Source organism: Panthera leo, chromosome B3 (assembly GCF_018350215.1).
Source record: "Panthera leo isolate Ple1 chromosome B3, P.leo_Ple1_pat1.1, whole genome shotgun sequence".
NCBI classification, from domain to species: Eukaryota; Metazoa; Chordata; class Mammalia; order Carnivora; family Felidae; genus Panthera; species Panthera leo.
Window position 1 is genome coordinate 39,644,597 of NC_056684.1, and position 18,332 is coordinate 39,662,928.

Sequence of the window (18,332 nt, forward strand, 5' to 3'; positions counted from 1 at the left end):
GCCACATTCTGTAAATAGAAGTGCCCAACAGAGCGACCTAAGTGATAGCAGGACACAGGTTTTGAAGAGTGGATACTGAAGAAGAACTTTGAATCCTCAGTGCCAGAGGTCATTACGTTTAAGTTCCTTCTTCCAGAAGTAGCAGGGCTCTGGCTACAAAGGCAGAAACACTGGCTCTCAAGGGAAATTCATATCAGGCAATTGAGGCCATTTTTTTTGCATGACAACAGGCAAAGAAGTGAACTGAAGTAGTTTTCTTTACATAGTTATTTTGTGTTTTATGTCTAGTACTTTTTTCCGCTCCCTTCCTTTTTGCCCCTTCTCCCAAGATAGAAAGGAAAAACATCATTAACTATACTGGAATTCAAGTTTTTAAAAAATAATTTTTTTTTTAAAGAAAGGGAAAACATCATTCTCCTGTCTGTATTTTTTATTCATTCATTCAGCAAATAGTTATTGGAGTTCCTAGTGTGTCCCAGGTACTATTTAAGGCAGCGAGGATACCATAGCGAACAAGTCTGACTAAGGTCCCCACCCTCATGGAGCTAAATAAGGAAAGTAATAAATGAGTAGACATATAAAGGATATAACTTCATATAATGGAAGTGCTCTTTGGAGGGTGGCTCAGTCGCTTGAGCGTCCGACTCTTGATTTCATCTCAGGTCATGATCAAAGGGTTGTAGGATCAAGCCCCACTTTGGGCTCTGTGCTGAGCATGGAGCCTGCTTGAGATATTCATTCTCTCTCTCTCTCTCTCTCTCTCTCTCTCTCTCTCTCTCTCTCTCCCTCCCTCCCTCCCTCTCTCTCTCCCCCTCCCTCTCTCTCTCCCTCCCTCCCTCCCTCTCCCCCCCATCTGCCCCTCTCTGCCAGTCACACCCTCTCCCTCTCTAAAATAAGTAATTAAAATAAAACAAATTAAAAAAAAAATTTTTAAATAGTAATTGTTGGGAAAGACAATGGCAAAGTGACTAAAATGGAAGTTCTGATAGGAAGTTCAGAGAATGTCTCTGAGGGTACATAAGATGAGAAGGAATGACCATGTTAAAGATCTGAAGAAAGAGTATTCCAGACAGAGGGAACAGTAAATGTCAAGGTCCTGGGGATTAGAGTCAACTTGATATGGTTGATAATAGGGTTAGAGTCTAGTAAGTAGGGATTTGGTATGAGATGAGGTCAGAGAAATAGCCAAAGGTCAGATAATATAAGATTTCAAAGGCAATGGTAAGGACTTTAGAATAAGATCTAAACTCTTTACTGTTTCAGGGAGCTAAGCTATAGTCTTACCAAATTTACATTTAAAAATCATCCCTCTGCTACCAAGTGAGTGGACTGTAGGAGAGCAAGAGTAGAAACAGGAAGACCAGTTTGGCCGTTGTTACAGTGGTTACAGTGGCACTGAATATGCAGAAGTTCAAAACGAGAAGAATCTCTAGACACACAGCACACGCACACCAGTCTAGCCCAGTAAATGCTCAGTATATAGTTATTGTGTGAAGATGTGTTGATTATTTTTTAACTTGTGGCTGACTTGGTTTTCCCATTGGTTTCAGCCAGAAAAAAACTTCTTTCATTTTTGCCAGAACCGTTTTTGTCGTAGTTTAATGTGTGGTCTTAGTGTCCACCAAACACTGAACTTCTCTCAGTTTCTTTCCTCTAATTAAAGTCCTCTTTTCACTAGTTTATTTCTGTTGAGGCACTAAACTACATTTAATTTCTCAGTCATTTTGAGGTGTAGGTTCTAGGGTGATAAAGCGATTTAAGAATTATCCTACCTTTTGCACTGATTTGTGTCACAGGAGAAAGGAAGCTGAGCTGGTCACAGTGTTTCATTAAAATACTGAATTTTTCCACTGCTAGTCAGGGACAGTCCCAGAAGAGAGAGATAGGGAGGAAAAAATGATCCTTGTCTCTGTCATCTGAATGGCATAGTTCTTTAGGGTAGCGGTAATGATTTTATCAAATTTTTTATGGGATAGGTTAAATCTCTTGTCTTGTATGTAATGAATATCAAGTTAATTTAAAAACAAGTCAGGGAGGGGGGAAATGGAGAGTTCCTAATCAACAAGCATAAAGTCTCAAGTATGCAAGACGAATAAGTTCTAGAGATTTCTATCCTACTGTCCTACAATTAATGATGCTATATTGTACATTTAAATTTTTGTTAAGAGGGCACACCTTGTGATAAGTGTTCTTGCCACAAGAAAATAAAATTTCGTTCTAAAAGCAAAATAATACAAAAAATTCAAGCTTTCTACTTTTCACAGCATCCTGTCACTTAATGCTTTTTTTATATTACCATATAATAAATTTCACTGAAATTGTATTTCTTCCTCAGGTGCAGTTGGTGAATAATCGATTTAAAGGAGTCAAGTATTTCCGCTTGAATACCCTAGCCTCTCTGGGTTATGTGGTTGTAGTGATAGACAACAGGGGATCCTGTCACCGAGGGCTTAAATTTGAAGGCGCCTTTAAATATAAAATGGTGTGTGAGCATACAAACATTTTTCTTTTTTAAGACATTTATATTTTTTTGGTTCATTGTTTGGTGTGAAGTCCCAGAGAGAGAGAGAGAGAGAGAGTGAGTTGGGGGAAGGGGCCGTAAGAGATGGAGAGAGAGAGAGAGAGAGAGAGAGTGAGAGAGTGTGTGTGTGTGTGTGTGTGTGTGTGTGTGTGTGACAGAGAGAGAGAGAGGGAGGGAGAGCGAGAGTGTTCAGGGGTGGGAGGGATGATGCAACTTGATATTCACTAGGCTAGTTCACATCCACCTGTATGTAACTTCGGGGAGCTGAGATAGAACCACTTTTACACAGAAGTACCTTCTCTTTCTATTTGGTATGTCCAGCTTAGCCAGAAGGCAGCACCATTTAGTTTTCAGCATCCTGTCCCCTATTGAGAGGAATAATTGAGATTTGTTCTGTCCTCTGTGAAGAGAGAAATCAACTGATTAGTGCCTTCCTTGTGACAAGCCTCTTTCTCTCTACAGGAAGCTTTAAATGCTACCTTTTAGAGATGCCCCATGTCCTTTCTGCTGCTTTGGGAAATGATGAGAATCCGATGTTCCTTTTACACAGTAAGGCAGTTACTGTGTTTGCCAGTGTATTGGACATGCTGAGTAAGACATGGGATTTTCTCCCACAGCCAGTTCTTTGACCTTATGTTGTATTCTCATGTAAGTTTTTTTGTTTTTATTTTTGTTTTTGGCTCAGTGAAGTGAGATTGTGTGCACTGGCAGGCCTAGTAATACAGACAGGGTGGTGGTGGTAGGAATTAGGACTTAATAGGACTTTGAAGAAATAGTGTATGTTCAATTCCTAGAAATCGATAACGGGGAAATAGGAGGAAAGACCTCAAGAGTGATTCCTTCTGCTTTAGTGCATTAAGTTTTAAAAAGAAGTAAAATTAGTCAACCACTTAAGGGGGCTAATTTTTTGTCTTTGGGTATAGGAAGGCTTGTTACAAGGAAGATGCTGACCTCTTAGCAGACAACAGAACAAATGGAAAGGGGAGATACCCATATACCAGGAACAGTTTGGGTCTTAGTAGGAAAGAACTTTATGACTAAGGGGTTACAAAACTCTGGACTGGCTAGCAATGGAAGCTATAGGCCCCTCTCTCTAAATAGAGTTAAAAATTTTTTTTTCGGCCAACAGAATGTCAATTGATAATGAATTCTTTAAAAACTACAGGTATTTTTTAGTAAAACCCATTTATCAGTTTTAAAAGCACTCTTACAAGGAGACTTCTATTTGTCAGTGAGTGAAATGTTCTCCCTTTTTTGACAGGGTCAAATAGAAATTGACGATCAGGTGGAAGGACTCCAATATCTAGCTTCTCAATATGATTTCATTGACTTAGATCGTGTGGGCATCCATGGCTGGTCCTATGGAGGATACCTCTCCCTGATGGCATTAATGCAGAGGTCGGATATCTTTAGGGTATGTGACTTCCTATTGTACTTCTTTTTGTAGTAAGGGTAGAATTTTCTATAAATTGAGGATCTGAGAAAATGCCTATTTTTTGAAGGCTTACAGGGTTGGCAATATTATGGAATGTTAGAGTTTGTGTATCTGCAGTCATGCGAGATAATAGATGATCTTGTCAACTTGTGATAGCCATGTGAGATATATATTTACTTGTCTGTCTGTATCTAGAACAAAAAACACATGTCAACTTGATAACCAGTTATTGGCTATTTATAGACATGCAGAGATTATGGGAGATAGCCATGATTAGTAAAACACACACAATGTGGATTATAATTATTTAATTACTGGACTGAAAGCTCTGAGGGCTGGGATTGTGTGCACATCACTGTATCTATCCTCAGTAGCCAAGCATACTGCTTGGCACATAGTAGGTCCTAAATAAATCTTTATTGAATGACTACTGTATTAAATGTGTAAACGTTGGTTACAATTTTATAAACAACTTCTTTGAAAAATACGCCAGAAGGAAATAAAGATGCTAAAAGTTGTTAAGAGAATGGCAATTGTGAAGTGTTTTTCTTTCTTAATATTTGAATAACATGATTTTATCTTACACTGAAAATAATTTTTAAGAATTAAAATAATAGAGTTTTTGTTCTTGCATGTATATTCACATAAGCTTTATAATAACCACAAAATGAACTCTGAAAACTGTCATAATTTTCCCAGGCTTGCAGCTGTCAAAATAATTAGAATATTTAAATGTAAAACTGTTTGTGGGGACCTTAAAATGAGGGAAGTATTTAGTGCTTAAATATATTTGATTCATAATTTTTGTTAAAAATTCTGTACTCCCAGTAGAGGCTGAAAAAAAAAAAAAAAGAAAGAAAGAAATGACTGCTTTTTGGATATAAAAGCTGACACTCGTCACACTTTTTTTCCCCAGTAGCAGGAATGAGTTTACACTGAGGCATTCATATGTTCTAGTTCAGTCTCCCCGTTCAACAAAGTGTCCCGTGTATATATTTCAACTAGCCCAGGTTAGGGGTTTGGTATGTGGCATGCCTGTGGAACTTGAAGCTAACTGACTCACAAAATATCAAATTCTTGACCTTGGCACTCCACTTTGATTTTCTGAGTTGCCTAACTCAGAAATGTATGCCCCAGTTGGGCATGTGGGGCAAAAGCCTAAGGATAATTTTAGCCTTTAAATTTGTAGTTAAACATTCTCATTGCTAGCCATTCTTTTCTGGACCACACTTGATTGTCATTGTTGTCTTATGTAGGTTGCTATTGCTGGGGCCCCAGTCACTCTGTGGATCTTCTATGATACAGGCTACACGGAACGTTACATGGGCCACCCTGACCAGAATGAACAGGGCTATTACTTAGGATCTGTGGCCATGCAAGCAGAAAAGTTTCCCTCTGAGTAAGTTCAAGCTTTAAAGTTAAGATTATAAATTTAAAACTGTAGTGTCAAAATTTGTCTTTAATAATAATGAAAACTACAAATACTGCAAAACCAAGACTAATATTCTAAAGAATACTCGAGTGGCATAGCTCTTTCTCAGAGCTGAGTTACAGGCCAGTTCATACACTTAGGTTTTTTTATAAGTTATATTTGAAGCAATGAGGGTGCTGAAAGAAGTTTAATAAGTACGTAACTGTTTCAAGGTGGAAAATACTCTGTTTCTGCTTAAATATATTTTATGGATAATGTTTATGATTTTTCTTTCCCTATGGACAGGCTGTAATTATTATATTGATATATGCTAATATCTTCATAAGAAATTGAACACGTGATATTTAAAATTTTTTTAATCTTTCGTTACATGTAGTGTCTGGTTAATATATTATAAATTTATTGAAAATGTTGAATTCTTATTTTAACATTTATAGTAGAAGTTAACTTTATTAACACTGATTATATTATACAGTTATATGTTTTCATATAATTATGTTACATAACTGTATATAGTTGTATATATTACATAACTATAATGTTTACTAATAGGTAATTGTGATTAAAGGAGGTAAGTGGTTTTTTTCCCCAAACACTCTATTTTGCCTAATCCTCTGATATTTCCATTTCTCCAGACCAAATCGTTTACTACTTTTACATGGGTTCTTGGATGAGAATGTCCATTTTGCACACACCAGTATATTACTGAGTTTTTTAGTGAGGGCTGGAAAGCCCTATGATTTACAGGTGAGTTCTTCATCTTCTGATGGAATTAAGTAGTGATTAATGATTGATTACTTTGAAATATAGTAAACTATGGAGTAAGGCTAGATTTTCAGCTGTGGCCACTCTCTGCTTAAGAGATATAAAGTCATAGACACAGATAGCAGTGCCTCCAGTTGCATAAAAATTAAGATTCTGTGGAAGTTGGACTAAAAACTGGCCTATTAGAATATATGACTGGTGTATCTGTATCTGCTTTCAGTTTGTAATCACGGAAAAGATGACAGGAGTCCATTCAGTGTCCTTTGCTTTTCTTCTTCCCCTTGGAAGGGTGAGGAAGTGCTACTTGATATCATTGGTTTTTAAAGATCTTTTAATTTTATGTTATATTGACATTGGAACAGAAAGCAGCAAAGTAACCACCTCTGTTGCTCCTTACTCAAAAAAAGGGGGTTTTAAAACTTGTTCCTTCTTTCTTCCTCCTTTGTACTTCTTTCACAGATGATGTGCTCCTAAGAAATGAAAAATATTGTTTTTCCCTTTTTAAAAAAGAATTTTTTTCAATGTTTATTATTTTTGAGAGACAGAGACAGAGCACGAGTTGGGGAGGGGCACAGAGAGAGGGAGACACAGACTCGGAAGCGGGCTCCGGGCTCTGAGCGGTCAGTACGGAACCCTAGGTGGGGCTTGAACCCCTGAACCGTGAGATCATGATCGGAGCCAAAGTCAGATGCTTAACCAACTGAGCTATGCAGGTGCCCCTACTTTGTCCATTTTTATGTCTCAGTTGACATTTATGTAAGTAAACTGCGAGATATTTGTCTATAGCAGCAGTTTTCAAGCATTTTGGTCTCAGGATCCCTTTACATACCAAAGAACTTTCATTTATGTGGGTTGTATCTGTCACCATTTTCATATAAGATATTAAAACTAAGAAAAATTCTGTTTTTTTTAAATTTACTTGTTTACTTAAGTAATCTCTGTCTGCATCCAACATGGGGCTTGAACTCATGACCCCAAGATCAAGAGCCTCATGCTTTTCCAACTGAGGCAGGCAGCCCCAAAACTAAAACAAATTTTAAATATATTTTTAAATAACAATAATAAACTATTATATGTTAACACAAATCACAGTTTTTGTGGGAGAGAAAAACTATTTTCCAAAACAAACAAAAAATTACTTAGAAAAGTAGCATTGTTTTTACATTTTTGTAAAATCCCTTTAATGTCTGGCTTAAGAAAGACACCCAGATTCTCCTTTCTGCTCATATGCAACACATGCAACCCGTTGGGAATTGTTGTTTTGGCTAAAGTAGAGAGTAGTTTCCCATTATGTGCAGTTTTACTTTATAAGGTTTCAGCTAACCCGTAGTCAGCTGCGATCAATCCAGAAGCAGACGATCCTCTTGATCTGACATAGCGTCAGAAGGTCAATAGCGGCCTAACGCTCTATCACAATGCCTGCATCATTCACCTCACTTCATCTCATCACATAAACATTTATCATCTCACATTATAAGAAGAAGACTGAGCATAGTACAAGATACTTTGAGAGAGAGACCGCATTCACATAACTTTTATTACAGTATGTTGCTATGATTGTTTCCTTATTAGCTATTGTTTATCTCTCACTGTGCCCAACTTATAAATTAAACTTTATCATATGTATGTATAGATGGAGGGGAACAGTACATACAGGGTTTGGTACTACCTGCAGTTTCAGGAATCCAGAGTTGGTCTTGGAATGTGCCCCCTGCAGATAAGGGGGGGACTACCGTGTGCAGAAACTACAGCCTCCCAGAATATGTAGTTAAGAAAGGGGAGGAATATTTTAGCCTTTTCGGATAATTGTGGATATTCTTCTTTGATACTACACCAAAACTGGACAAATCTTAGTTTCTTAAAGGTTAGTTTTAGTGGGGAATCTGAAGCCATATCTATAAATGTTTCATACTCTGTTACGTTAAAATTTGTTGGATCTTATATTTGAAATGGATCTTTTGTACATGCATTGGGCATCTGGAAAATACTGGTTCACTGTGTGACGTCAGTCTTCTAAATGTTGACTCCTTTCATTATAGAATATTTTTAAGGTCACATATATTAATATTACCTCTGATCTCACCAGAAATGTTTGTAAGTTTGGGGGAGGCTCATGATACAAGTTCTCCAAAATTCTTTTTTTTTTTAATGTTTATTTTTGAGACAGAGAGAGACACAGCATGAGCAGGGGAGGGGCAGCGAGAGAGGGAGACACAGAATCTGAAACAGGCTCCAGGCTCTGAGCTGTCAGCACAGAGCCCGACGCGGGGCTCGAACCCACAAACTGCGAGATCGTGACCTGAGCTGAGGTTGGACGCTTAGCCGACTGAGCCACCCAGGCGCTCCACAAGTTTTCCGAAATTCTGATTTCCACTCAAAAGCTCAAAGTTTATCATTGGTAGCAGTGTTGTCCTTGAGGTGACCAGCTCACTTCATTCATTTTTGAGCAGGTGTTTGCCAGACACCCCGGTCTGAGTCACCATGGTTGTCAGTCATTGTTCCAAACTGAAAATGGAGCTCCGTTTACGAAGTGGCATCTCAGCCTGCAGCTGGGCCTGTGGTGCTTCTCCTTGAGACGTCCTGGAGCAGACTTGCTTTCTGCACTCTTTTCGCTTTATCACCACAGAATATTTAAAAAGACAACTATTCAAGGGTTGCAGTTTCATAAAATTCTAATTTTTACTGCTACCTAAGTGAAATTGATATTTTTGTTTTTACTACAAGTTCAGTACAATTTATTGTCACTGCCTTGATTCATACTAAGGCACTGACACTTTTTACCCATCATTGCTTTTGCATTATCGGTGCAAATGCCAATACAATGAATAAAGGTAAATTGTTCTGAAAGTGGTTTTGACCTTATGTATCCCCTGAAAGGGTTTCTGAGGACCCCAGAAGTCTGTAGATCACACTTGGAGAACCACTGATCTATAGAGAGGTTGTGTGTGTGTGTGTGTGTGTGTGTGTTTAAGTTTATTTATTTTGAGAGAAAGAGAATGTGAGCCGGGGGGCGGGCGGGGAGGGGGGTGGCGCAAAGATAATGGGAGAGGGAGAATCCCAAGCAAGCTTCATACTGTCAGCTCACCGCCTGATGCGGGGCTCGAAGTGCTGAGCTGAAATCAAGAGTTGGTCCCTGAACCAGTTGAGCCACCAGGCACCCCAATGATCTATAGATAAATCCTTCTGTAAGCCTAATGGTATATAGGAAATTATAGGGGTGCCTGGGTGGCTCAGTCAGTTGAGTGTCTGAGTCTTGATTTCTGCTCAGGTCATAATGGTGGTCATGGGTTCCAGTTCTGTATCAGGCTCGCGCTGAGCGTGGAGCCTGCTTAAGATTCTCTGCCTCTCTGCCCCACTCGAACACTCTCTCTCTCTCTCTCAGATAAAATGTTTTTTCAAAGGGGGAGGGGCCTCTAGATAGGATATATGTGTGTATTATCTGAGGCTGTGCTCCATATTATTAATCCTGTTGAAACTCTCTGGAAAGCTTTGGAAGGAGGTGTATGATTAAATTCTTACTTTTTGTATTTTGATTTTTTTGTTGTTGTTTAAGATCTATCCTCAGGAGAGACACAGCATAAGAGTCCCTGAATCTGGAGAACATTACGAACTGCATCTTTTGCACTACCTTCAAGAAAACCTTGGATCGCGTATTGCTGCTCTGAAAGTGATATAATTTTGACCTGTGTAGAACTCTGGTATACACTGGCTGTTTAACCAAACGAGGAGGTTTAATCAGTAGAAAACACGGAATTGATCGACACATTTTGGTACCTGCCATGTAACATCTACTCCGGAAAGCATAATCGGTGCCGTGCAGGCGTCTACAGCTTGTGGATAGTAATCTAATACCTTAACCATACACACACAAAATTGAATGACACGTATTTCTAAAGGACCCAGCAATACCATGAGAATTACTGAAGGAAATAAGACATTAGCACCATATATCCATACTACCTTATTTTCACTTCTAATAGCATTATAAACCTCATGGACTTAATTAGTGTATTTTTACAGTATACTTCTGAGTTTGTTAAAATATGATGATATTAGTGATTGGTTTGGTTCAATTCCAGAATCTCTGACTAGTTACAGATTTGATAGCACTTAAATGTAATTGAATAGCTTATGCTTCATTGCTTGGGGTGTATCCAGCATGTTATGAACTAATCACTATTAAACCTATGACTTAACCAGTCATTAATGATTTTTCAAGGATAACTTAGTGGCCTCCTAAAGACACTTATTTTGTTTCATTCAAGCTCTGACCAATTTTAGCCAATTTCAACTGTATCTAGTATAAATAGTTCTCTCTGATGATATGACAGAGTGGGCTTTTCCTTTCATACAAAGGCAAGTAACTGTACATGTAGCATGGTTTAATTAGTCTTACAATATTGATAATTACAGGCGGAAAAATTTTAAATGGTTAGAGCTTAAATATTTGCAGGCAATTTCTTCTCCTTTAAGAAAAGGAAAAAGTACACCTCACTCTTCAGAAAATTTAGTGGTGCCAGTTTCCATTGGGTATTTCCTTATTGAAAGGTTTCAGAATTTTAGGTGATGGAAGGGAATTGTGGTAGGGTTGGGGATACTAGGGTGTGTAAAATGACAGGGAGAGGAGAAGGGTCTGCTTAACAACTAAGTAGAAGTATAATTTGACCAAAAATACTCATGAAAAAGTTTTGGGGGGGTGAAATTGAAACTCCTAGAATGTTAGTTACAGAAACCAGAATTAAGAAATCACTCTCTTACCAGCGCAGTTACAGACCGATGTTATTCAGGGAGAAAAAGTTACTTAGTTACTTTTCTAATTCTAAGTTTTTGTTATTTTCCTCTTAATTTTGGAAACTTTACAAATTTAAACTTTCTCTATCCTTTTTAAATTATTTGAGCGTAATTTAGGTATTGTGAGCTTAAAGAGGTTTCCAGACAACTTCTTTACCACAAACTGATCCCCAGCCAGCCATGGCTCTCTTTTTCAGTGTTCAAAGCCTCTAAGCAGCTTCTTGAATGGCCATGACATTTCCTGGTTTAGCCCTAGCACTTGACTGTTAAGGGAGCTCATAGGCTTTTCAGGATCTGATTGGAATCTGTCATCTTAGAGTCTTGGGGTGTTAGATGGGTCACACTGCCAGCGGCAAAGAAGATACCTATGAGTTTGACCCTTTTTATCACAAGCCTCAGTGTTTGGAAAGTTGTTACCAGTACTTTTAAGCAATGCTCCAAAAACGTTGATGTTTTTCTTTCTCACCACTACAGAGTAGATTTCTCCCATAGAGAGCACAGCCTCCATCAGGAAGGATGATGACTGTGCGTCAGAGGTGAATTCATCACTGAGGGCCGAGTGGGAGGTGGGGGAGGTCCAGAAATGGCAAGGTGACCTGGTGGCTCTGTCCTTGGGAAGGGGATTGGGTTTTGCTCTTTGTGTATTTATACTGTATCATAGGTACCACACTTTTCCTTATTGTCTGTGTATGTATTGATTTCTTTGTTTATGTTTTCCCATGCCAAGGTCTGTTTATATTTTTTTCAATGTTAAATTAAATTGATTTGGGTAATTTTTCTTCCCAAGAAAGTATTTTCCCCCTTGATTTAAGTATATATCTGACTATCGAAGGTGGTTTTTGTTTGTGAACTGGTTGGCCCCCAGGGATCTATCCTTATATAATATGCAGAGTAGAAATGGTATACAGTGGCTTTTAGACATCTACTCATTTGAAACCTCTTGCCCGTTAAAGCTATTTGTTCAAAACGGCGTCTCTCATTTTACCAAAACAAACCTAAAAGAACCTCATGTGCTCTTGAATTCACCAGTGTTTTCCTTTTGCATCTTCCTTCTCCTTTCCTCATATCACAAGGAATGCCTCTGTTATAATCCCCACTTCATTAAATGCCATTCTCCTTGTGTAAGGGGGAAAAATACAGGGCTGAATTCACTTGCAGAAAGACAGTTTGAGTTTTATTTTAAAAACCTATGAGGAAAACATCCTAGTCCATCCAAGCAATCAGTAGAAATCTCACTGAAACTATTTGTACCCTGTCAATGGGGAACATTGTAAAAGGCAAGAGTATATAAAAGTAGCAACAGTTTTGGTTAAGAACCAAAAAGCAGTAGGTTAAGTATCAAATGGGGCGGCTTTTGCAGGCTTGATAAGTAGGTGCACTTGAGCAACCATCGGTAGGGGTGGTGGCTTACGTGTTGAGCGCGAGGACTCAATCTAAGAATCTTCTGGGTCGCTTAGAAAAAGAAATGCAGTCCTGAACCTTACGCTTAGAACTTTAAATTTGGTTGATTTGGGTGGAGACTAGGAATCTGCATTTCTCACCGCCTTTCCTAGGTGATTCAAAGTTGTTTGTGGGCTACTTTCACAGACTCTTCTGTAGAGAATGGAATTGGATTAAGAGTATAATAGGTGATTTTTACACTGGACTGATTTACAAAAACCTAAAGCAATAGTCAAGTACAGCTGCTCGTCTGTGATCATGACTGGGCCCTTCTCACTCTGAAAGCAGCAGAAAGGTATCGCTAACTATGTCTCCTCTTTGTTTGGAGATTTCGTTTTGGAATGAAGGTTCTTCCCTCAATGCCGTTCCTGGCTCATTTCCAAAGCCTCATACTAGAGGATGGAGTCACAAGGCATGCATTACTTTGTAAAGGAATGAGATACAGATATTGATGCTTCCTTTTTTTACTACTTGTTTTATTCCTTACAGAAGGTGTAGCCCACCTGTCTGTAACATAATTCTCTCTTTAGGTGGAATGATTCCTATAAGATCTCCCATTATTATAGAAGCCTAAATTTTTAAGCTGTTGCATCTTTGATATAATCTGATGTTCTCATCTGTTGGAGGAGGAACCGACATAGAGAGAGAAGAGAAAATATACCCATTGCCACGCGGCCAGTTACTGCTCAGCTGGTACTAGACTCCATCCGGATGCCCTGACTCACGGTAGTTAAATGATAGATAGAAAAGGCAAATTTTTAAAGAAGTATTTATTAATATATTCCTATGAAACATTTTAAAGATAACATAAAATGGTTAATTTTTCCATTCTGAAGTAAATGCTAAGCATGCTTATTACTGAAGCAGTACTTCTAATTAGTATATGACATTCTGAAGTTAATTAAAACTGTTAGACTAAATGTGTCTTCCTAGTAGTGAGGGATTTGGGAATTGGGGTGTAGAATAGAGTGCTTGCTTAAGCCTGAGAGCCTAACTTAGAGCTAGTTGAAGTAAGAAAAGAGACATGGCCATATCTAACTAAGATTTTGAGGTGAGTGTCCGCTTCCAGCAGACATAAAGGAATAAAGAAACTTGCCTGACTCCCACTTTCCCAACTCTCCCCAGCCTCACCTATCCGTCTTGCAGCCTAAAATACGGAAACATTAGTGCAAGGTGCCGGTTCCTGCTTTTCTTATTTCGTCAAGAGACGGTTCTAGGTAATCGTTTCAGAAGTCCCTCACAGAGAGAAAAAGGAATATTTGTATGTTTGTTTCTGGATAACCCAAATACAAATTTATGTTGTATTCAGCACAATTGGAGTTCAGGTCTTTAATTTTAGAATATAAAGTGCCTGCTGTTTTAAGCATTGACTTGTATAAAAAGAATTGCATGTCTCACTCCAGTAAGTTTATGGGTTTTCTCATTTTCAGCTACATGGCTTTTAATCATGTAAAGTGAAACATTAGTTTTGTTGCATTTTATTACAGGTTCTTTGTTGCAATAAAGATGCTGCTAAATTACTTGATGTAAATGTTCCTTCCCCCCCGCCCCCATTCCCTATTTGTACAATCTTGCCTTGATTAGTGGCAAATGTGGAGTGATTAATACACGTGTCCAAGGTCATGTGCTTGCAATGGAGAAAGGAAGACTGCAAGGTGATTACATGGGGTTTCTAGTACAAACCCTAGCCAAAAATGCATCCAAACCCACACGGAGGTGTGCCGAGAACTGCTCTGTGCCTGCCAGTGGTGCCCAGCGACCAGCACTTTCTACTGCAGGGGTAGGGTAGGTGGTGCCTGGAGCCAGTGCCCTTCCTGGACAGCTGGGATTTTCTTAGGGATGCCACTTGGAGTTGATGGTGGTCTCTGCATGCTCCCTGGAAAATTTCTCGGGAGTTCAGTGTAATACTTTCTTCAGAGCTTTCTTTGACGATTCTCAGGTCTGTTGAAACTACTGGAGAAAAGATGAACTCCTCTGAAATTAGTAAATTTGGGGTTTGTCTGATAATCCTTCCAGAACAGACGCTTAACCTGGATTCTCTAATCCTCTGAGGTGGTATGCAAAGTATTGCATGAATGAGTGGAAGTGCATTCTGGGGAGAAAGGCTTTGGCTTTATCACATTCCCAAAGGGAGGGTGATCCCCACCCCAAAAGAACCACTGCTGTGTTATATGTTAGGTTCATAAACTTTTAATTTTTTAAAATTTCCTATGTTTTAAAAATGTTTATTTTTGAGAGAGAGAGAGTAGGCGAGTTGGGGAGGGACAGAGAGAATCCGAAGCAGGCTCCAGGCTCTGAGCTGTCAGCACAGAGCCCCATGTGGGGCTCAAACCCGTGAACCGTGAGATCATGTCCTGAGCCGAAGTTGGACACTTAACTGACTGAGCCACCCAGTCGCCCCTTTATTATTTTTTTAATGCCCCCTTTGTTTATTTTCTTAAGTAAACTGTACCCCCAACGTGAGGGTCGAAGTCATGACCCCAAGATCAAGAGTTGTGTGCTCTACCAACTGAGCCAGCCAGGCACCCGGGGTCTTAAGCTTTTAATTTGTATACAAAAATTATTAGAAATAAAGATGATCTTTAAGCAGGGTAATGCTACAGACCGTGCTTCCTAACCTTTACCTCGTTACAGACACACACACACACACACACACACACACACACACACACAAAGGTATTTGTATGATCCTGAGGTAAACTAGGATACACCGGGTTAACTAACCTGTTGAGGCTGCTTGCAGCGGGAAGTAACCAGCCAGGCCCACCAAGGCTCTAAAGCATACATATAATCCCATTTATGGCACGCTTTTATAGACTACCTTGGTCTCTCTCTTTTTTTTCCTGAGTTTATTTTTTTCGTAATCTCCACCCAAATTGGGCCTTGAACTCCCAACCCTGAGATCAAGAGTCATGCTCTTTTGTCTCAGCCAGCCAGGCACCCCTACCTTGGTCTATTTAGCCTGGATCTATTGCCAATAAAAATCAGCTTTCTAGGAGCGCCTGGGTGCTTGGATGGCTCAGTTGGTTGACTCTTGATTTCGGCTCAGGTCATGATCTCAGGGTTTGTGGGTTCAAGCCCTGCGTTGGGCATGGAGCTTGCTTGGGATTCTCTCTGTCCCTCCCTTGCTTGCTGGTTCTCTCTCTCTCTCTCTCTCTCTCTCTCTCTCTCTCTCTCTCTCATAAATAAATACATACATACAGACAGACATAAATAAATAAATAAATAAATAAACAAACAAACAAACAAACAAACTTTTAAAAAGTCAGCTTTCTGGGGGCACCTGGGTGGCTCAGTCAGTTGAGGGTCCAACTTCAGCTCAGGTCATGGTGTCCCAGTTCGTGGGTTCAAGCCCCACGTGGAGCTCTGTGCTGACAGCTCAGTGCTTGGAGCCTGCTTCCAATTCTGTTTCCCTCTCTCTTTGCCCCTTCCCTGCTCACACCCTGTCTCTCTCTGCCTCTCAAAAATAAACATAAAAATTTTTTTTTTCCAAATCAGCTTTGTTGGGTGCCTGGCTGGCTCAGTTGGTAGAGCATGTGACTCCTGATCTCGGGGTTGTTAGTTCGAGCCCCATTTGAGTGTAGAGATTACTTAAAATATTTTTTAAAAATTAAAATAAAAAAAAAAAATCTGCTTTCAACCTGGCCATAAGCATCCTGCAGATACTGTGTTGGAAGTGCAGACCTCCCAGTGGCTGTAGGGCTTCAGGGCTCCAGAGTCCTATCCGGGCAAGTGCTATGGCCCTGAAGCCTTTGGACTTCCCTTTGGCCTAACCTCACCCACTCAGTGATTATGGGGAAACAATGATTGATCCCATGGTGCTTTCGAGGGAAACAGAATTGAAACAACTGCAGTATGAGAATCTCATGGTTGTAATTTTATTTTGGGCTTGGAGTGGTTTGAGGAATTACCAGGATTTAAACGTTTATCGGCCTAGCTCTGCCCACAGCTCTGGTGCCCTGGCCTTGCCACTCTGGAAGAGGTTGAGGTCCCGTTGAAATGGCTTAGGTGGGATTCAGCTCTGGCTCAGCTGAGTTGTTGAGTCTGCTGTGTGTGCTCCTTACTGAAAGATGCTTTCTCTAAATTGGCTCCCAAACTTGAGTCCTTGAAATAAAGAGTTTGGGGAAACAATTAACCAGTCCCAGAACTCCCTACACACACACTCCGCCCCTTCCCCTTCACCCCACCCCCACCCCACCCTGGCAGTCCTCACTGGAAAAGCATCCCGCAGAAGTGGCATAGATTAGTTTAACATTCCATTCACAGGTGAGAATTCTCTGCAGGAAGGTCCTCTGGCCAGGTAGGTTCTGGAAAGCACATTGCTCTTCTGTAGAAGGAGCTCTCCATGTTGGCTGGGTCTCTGGGGGTGTACGTGGTCATCGTTGCATCCCTAAGCATGCATGTAAATGCTACTGCATGTGATGCAGTTGGGAGCTTTGGGATGTGTGGCCCTGCCAGTTAATTGCGTTGTCTCCACTGTCCCTTCCTCCTCATTCCTATTGCTGCCCTTCCTACCTCAGTCGAGGACCTGTAAGGTCATGGTGAGTAACTGTAGCAGCTCTCTAGCCTGAGTTGGAGGAGAAGATTAGGAATTCCAAGTGACTTCAAAGAAGCTGCTCTCAGCTTTCATTCAGCGAATATTTAGTAACGATCAAGTGCCAGGCCTTTGATGGGCCAGGAGAAAACAAAGATAGAAGAGGAACAGCCCTTGTCCTCCAGGTTCTCAGGACCAACTCACCCCACCCCCCACCCCCACCAACCCCCCTCACTAGCACACCCAGCAGGACACTTGCCAGTTGCGTAAATGTACTTTATATTCTCACCTTCCTGCTCCAGGCCCTAATCCAATCCAAGGCCCCGTGTCACCTGACCTTTCCTCACTTTCCCCCACCTGGGCTCTTTGGTCCCCACAAGCCTCCTGAGGGGTTCCTCTTCCAGTTAGTAGAACATATACTTTGAAGTCAGGCCCAGGTTCTTCTAGGCACCCTACAGAGCTTATGGGAATGTCCCCACCCAAAGATAAGTGGGTTGGCAAAATGATACCTGCATTGGCTTTGGAGCCTGGCTTCAACCTTTGCTACTTGCTAGCTTTGTGGGCTTGGGCACGTTTACATAACATCCTGACCCTCAGTTTCCTAAAGTAGGAAATCGGAATAATAACAGAACCCTCCTCAACAGATGGTTGTGAGGATTAACTCTGTTTGCTGTGAAGAACTTGGTGCCTGGCGTATGCAACAGAAGTGCCCAATAAGGTCATCTCCGATTTAGCACTTAATTTTACACCGTACTTTTGTCCACTCATTCTGTTTCTCCAGTTAGATTACACACGCTGAGAGTACGCACTGTATTGCATTTGGCAAATTCTGGACCGGCTTATTAGAAACTTTAAACAATTTTCAAATGAATATTTTGATGGTGCTTCTTAGGTTCCCAAGTACCTATCTACCAATTCACTAATAGGGCTGCCAAAAAACAGCCCAAATTCTCCCTAAGTTAAGTTTTTAGGACCCTTTCTTTGTTTTGAATCATTTTTAAAAAAATGTTTATTGATTTCTTTATTTTGAGGGGGGTAGGGACAGAGAGAGAGGGAGAGAGAGAATCCCAAGCAGGCTCTGTGATGTCAGCACAGAGCCCGACACGGGGCTGGAACTCATGAACTGTGAGATCATGACCTGAGCCTAAATCAAGAGTCAGACGTGAGTGAGCCACCCAGGTGCCCCAGGACCATTTCTTTGAAATGTCACTGGAATTTTTATTCTCTGTCCCCCATCGGAGGAGTTGTGCCTCTTAGCCCTGGTGGCTATCACAATTGCCTGGGGAGTTTTAACAATGTTGATGTCTTAGTCCCTCCTGTGATCAATTACATCAACATGGAGGGCAGTGAGGAGACCTGCCATCTTTTAATTTTTCTCATAAGCTCTCTAGGTAATCCTAATATGCAACCAAAG

The 18,332-nt window shown here is 40.3% G+C and overlaps 1 protein-coding gene across 4 annotated transcripts in view; it reads left to right on the forward strand.

Moving 5' to 3' along the window:
- Positions 1-13,904, forward strand: part of DPP8 (dipeptidyl peptidase 8) — a 66,287-nt gene extending 52,383 nt beyond the window's left edge. For 3 of the 4 annotated variants that reach the window (XM_042941683.1, XM_042941684.1, XM_042941682.1), the window contains 5 exons: positions 2,336-2,482; positions 3,783-3,935; positions 5,213-5,355; positions 6,024-6,135; positions 9,707-13,904. In XM_042941683.1, the coding sequence (XP_042797617.1) occupies positions 2,336-2,482; positions 3,783-3,935; positions 5,213-5,355; positions 6,024-6,135; positions 9,707-9,829 (678 nt within the window). In that variant the 3' untranslated portion in view covers positions 9,830-13,904. Of the gene's footprint in view, positions 1-2,335; positions 2,483-2,983; positions 3,140-3,782; positions 3,936-5,212; positions 5,356-6,023; positions 6,136-9,706 lie in introns of those variants that run through there. The other variant, XM_042941685.1, reaches the window with a different exon arrangement.
- Positions 13,905-18,332: the final 4,428 nt, after the last annotated feature.